This window comes from Monopterus albus, unplaced genomic scaffold (genome assembly GCF_001952655.1).
Source record: "Monopterus albus unplaced genomic scaffold, M_albus_1.0 scaffold27.1, whole genome shotgun sequence".
In the NCBI taxonomy this organism is placed as follows: Eukaryota; Metazoa; Chordata; class Actinopteri; order Synbranchiformes; family Synbranchidae; genus Monopterus; species Monopterus albus.
In genome coordinates this window covers 2257514-2260757 of record NW_018127907.1, presented here as the reverse complement: position 1 = coordinate 2260757, position 3244 = coordinate 2257514, and the positions used below count along the sequence as shown (strand labels likewise).

General features: G+C 39.1%; 1 protein-coding gene across 3 annotated transcripts in view; it reads left to right on the top strand.

Annotated features, from left to right (window-relative positions):
• Positions 1-3244, top strand: part of LOC109957492 (mitogen-activated protein kinase kinase kinase kinase 4-like) — a 74243-nt gene that overhangs the window by 28566 nt on the left and 42433 nt on the right. For all 3 annotated transcript variants that reach the window (XM_020595398.1, XM_020595397.1, XM_020595399.1), the window contains exons 9-10: positions 103-181; positions 2775-2947. In XM_020595398.1, coding sequence (XP_020451054.1) covers positions 103-181; positions 2775-2947 — 252 coding nt within the window. The remainder of the gene's footprint in view (positions 1-102; positions 182-2774; positions 2948-3244) is intronic.

Below are 3244 nucleotides of genomic sequence, written 5' to 3'. Positions count from 1 at the left end.
CTCCCTTTGTCCCCATCTGTTCATGTCTCTCTCTCTCTCTCTCTCTCTCTCTCTCTCTCTCTCTCTCTCTCTGTCTTTCTGTAACTGTCACCCTCTTTCTAGCTCTGTGTGACATGCACCCGATGAGAGCACTGTTTCTAATTCCACGAAACCCTCCACCCAAACTAAAATCAAAGAAATGGTAAGCCTTACACACACACACACACACACACACACACACACACGTACTCTAACAACAGGAATGAGAAGGCAGTGTTTAGGTTTTCTCCTTTGAAAACATGGCTTGAGAGTGGCCTTTGTTGTGGGTTTTGTGCATCTGACGATCAGACTAACGATATCCAAACACTCTTCTCTCAAGGAAACTGAAAGCGCAGAGCCATGGGCATGTCCAGACATGTTAAGATAAAATGTAAAAAAGTGCAAGTTATGTCGACTTTTCTTTAAAGAGCCCATGGCATGCTTTTTCTTGTTTTTTGATTTATCTGCAGTGCTGCAACTGCGAATTATCATCTTAGACATGACCTGAAGCTCAAGTTACAGAAGTAACTTGGTTTATACAAGGCTCGCAAACTCTGGCTCGTGAGACTTTTTTTCTAACAAAATTAAGTATTACGTGATAGTTTAGGGATTTCCTTGAATGGGCATGGAATCCAGCCCTTTGCGCATTCATGTGTGCTTGCCTGACATCCACTGGTGCCCCCACCATATTGGCAAAATGTTATACTTCCTTGTGTGTTATGTATGTTTTCAATAAAACTTATTAAAATAAAATAAAAAAAAATAAAAGACATCCCCTGTGCCATTGTAAAAGCGGCAGTGTGTGCCTGGTTTTGTGGATATATTTTACCTCCTGCTGCTGCACTGTGACCAGAGGATGTGGAGAAAAATACAGGGCCTGAGGTTATTGCATGTCCGGCAATGTTCCTGTAGAGGGACTCTGTTTTACCTGAATGGGTCTAACCTACAAGCAGCCAGCCAGTGAAGCCTCCGCAGTGGTTAGTGATCAGCTTACCAATGCTGGATTCCCCTGGAGTTACCTGTTTTTTTTTTGTCTACTTGAGGCCAGTGTGTCTGCCTCGTGATGCGGATTAACAACCCATGATGCTATTGTCGGCGCTACCCTGCATGTGGGAATTAGTTTCACTGCTTTGGGAATGTATGTGGTCGTATGGGGGAAGACGCAGTGACCACCGGTTGGATTTACCGACCTTGGAGCTACTTAAAGGGGGGTGGGACTCAACGGTGAGTTAAAAAAAAAAGTTGCATATCTGTTAATGCCTTGTTTCTGTAGCATTAGAGAGAATTGTCGTAAGGCTGGAGAAGGTACTATGTCTGCATTATGCCAGTTAAAATATGGGGTTTCTCAACTACCCACTTTGTTTAGATTGTTACACATCTCTATTCATTGGTATATACACCATTGTTTACCTATCTATGGAGGAGAAATTCACATTAATTAATGCCATTGCGGTTCATTGTGCTGTTCACCTGCAACGCAACACTGGCAGCAGGGGTTGTATGTGTTCACAAGCTATTCTTTCATTTTCAGGAAGAAGCTTTTTGGTTTTATTATTCTGAAAAAATGATAGACTATTTGGAGTTATGAGGGGTGCCAAGATAATCTAGAGGTACCCAAGATTAAACATTAATTGGCTGGAAACTAGCATTCCAAGGGGACTTTAAAATTGACAGGAAACACTAGAGGTGTTGTTGCTGACATTTTTAATGTCGAGTTATATTATGAACCCATCTCTCTTTTACTCTAATGTGATCAGAAGTTCTAGTTCATAGGATAGCTTTTATAGCTCCAGTGGCCTGGGATAAGCAGTGCTTTCTGGCCCTTTTACCTCTAGGCCTGCCTATGAAACAGCAACACATATTCCGTCCCTATTTTCTACAAGTTCGGAGCACAGGCAACCTACTTCTTAAATGTCAGGATCATTTCTGTAAACAGATATTGCCTGAGTAGGATTTCAGCTCAAAATTTTTGGACTTTCCTTGGTAATACTCCAAGAAGTGTGATTACTGCTGTAGCTTGCGTACTCTAGGTGCGTTTGAACAAATATGGCAATGAAGATTTTTTTTGACCGTTTACAGAAGCTGTCATTGATTTAAATGTTTCACCAATAGACCTGCTGGTTTTTATATTGGTCTGTTACATTTCACTGTTGGAAACTTGTTCTTTGTTCTCTTGTGATTTTGACTGCATGACTGAATGACTTTATACTTTGTTGTTTGTTTTCCTGTTGTGTTTTTTTTTTTAATGTTACCTATGCATGAAATATGTATTACTTTAATAATAAAGTGATTTGGTCAAGAAAATTGCCTCAGCCTATTTTACCAATGTACTACAGGCATGTATTGTTTTCTATGATAACATTTGAACATGTTCCTCATTTAAGCCATTTACTTTCTGTCAACCCAATATTATTTTTATACCACTTTTAGTTTTAGTTTTTTTTGCAGATGATACCTTGCAAAAACCTGATTAAACACGATAAAAACTGACAAAATAAACTACAGTGCAATTTAAATGCATAGAGTATTACAGTAACATTTCTGAAATACTGAATGTTGGAATTAATTGAAGGGGATTTAAAGAATTAACTGTAATTATTGTTACAATGAATGAGCAGGACAATATCATCCAAAGTTAAAGGCATATTAAGCAAATATCCACTTCCAACTTTATATACTTCTGGTTTTCACAGCATTCTCCTCCTTTCATCCTCCTTCCACCATCATTCTGTCTGAGTTTACTCTCTGTCTTCTAGGTCGAAGCGTTTCTTATCATTCGTTGATAACTGTCTGGTCAAGAACCATCTGCATCGACCCACCACTGATGCTCTGCTGAGACACGCTTTCATCAGAGACCTGGCTAATGAGAAACAAGTTCGAACCATGCTCAAAGATCACCTAGACAGAACCAAAAAGAAGAGAGAGAAAGGTAAGGAGAAACTGATACACTAACCACAGTATACCAGTAATAAGTAGACTGAAAGGTACAGTAAATGAAACAATGCAGTTTGCCATTCAAGCTTGGATGACAGAATAAAATACTGTGTAGTTGCTGTGTAAGTTTGATTAGGGCCTAATCCTGAACTCAGATTAGTTTTTTTTGCCAAAACTCACTCACTGGACTCAATTACAGTGAATCAGTAATAATTTTGTTGTAATTATTTCCCAACTAGTCAGCTGATATGTTTATGTAGAGTGACTTATGATTTATACTCCTGCTGATATG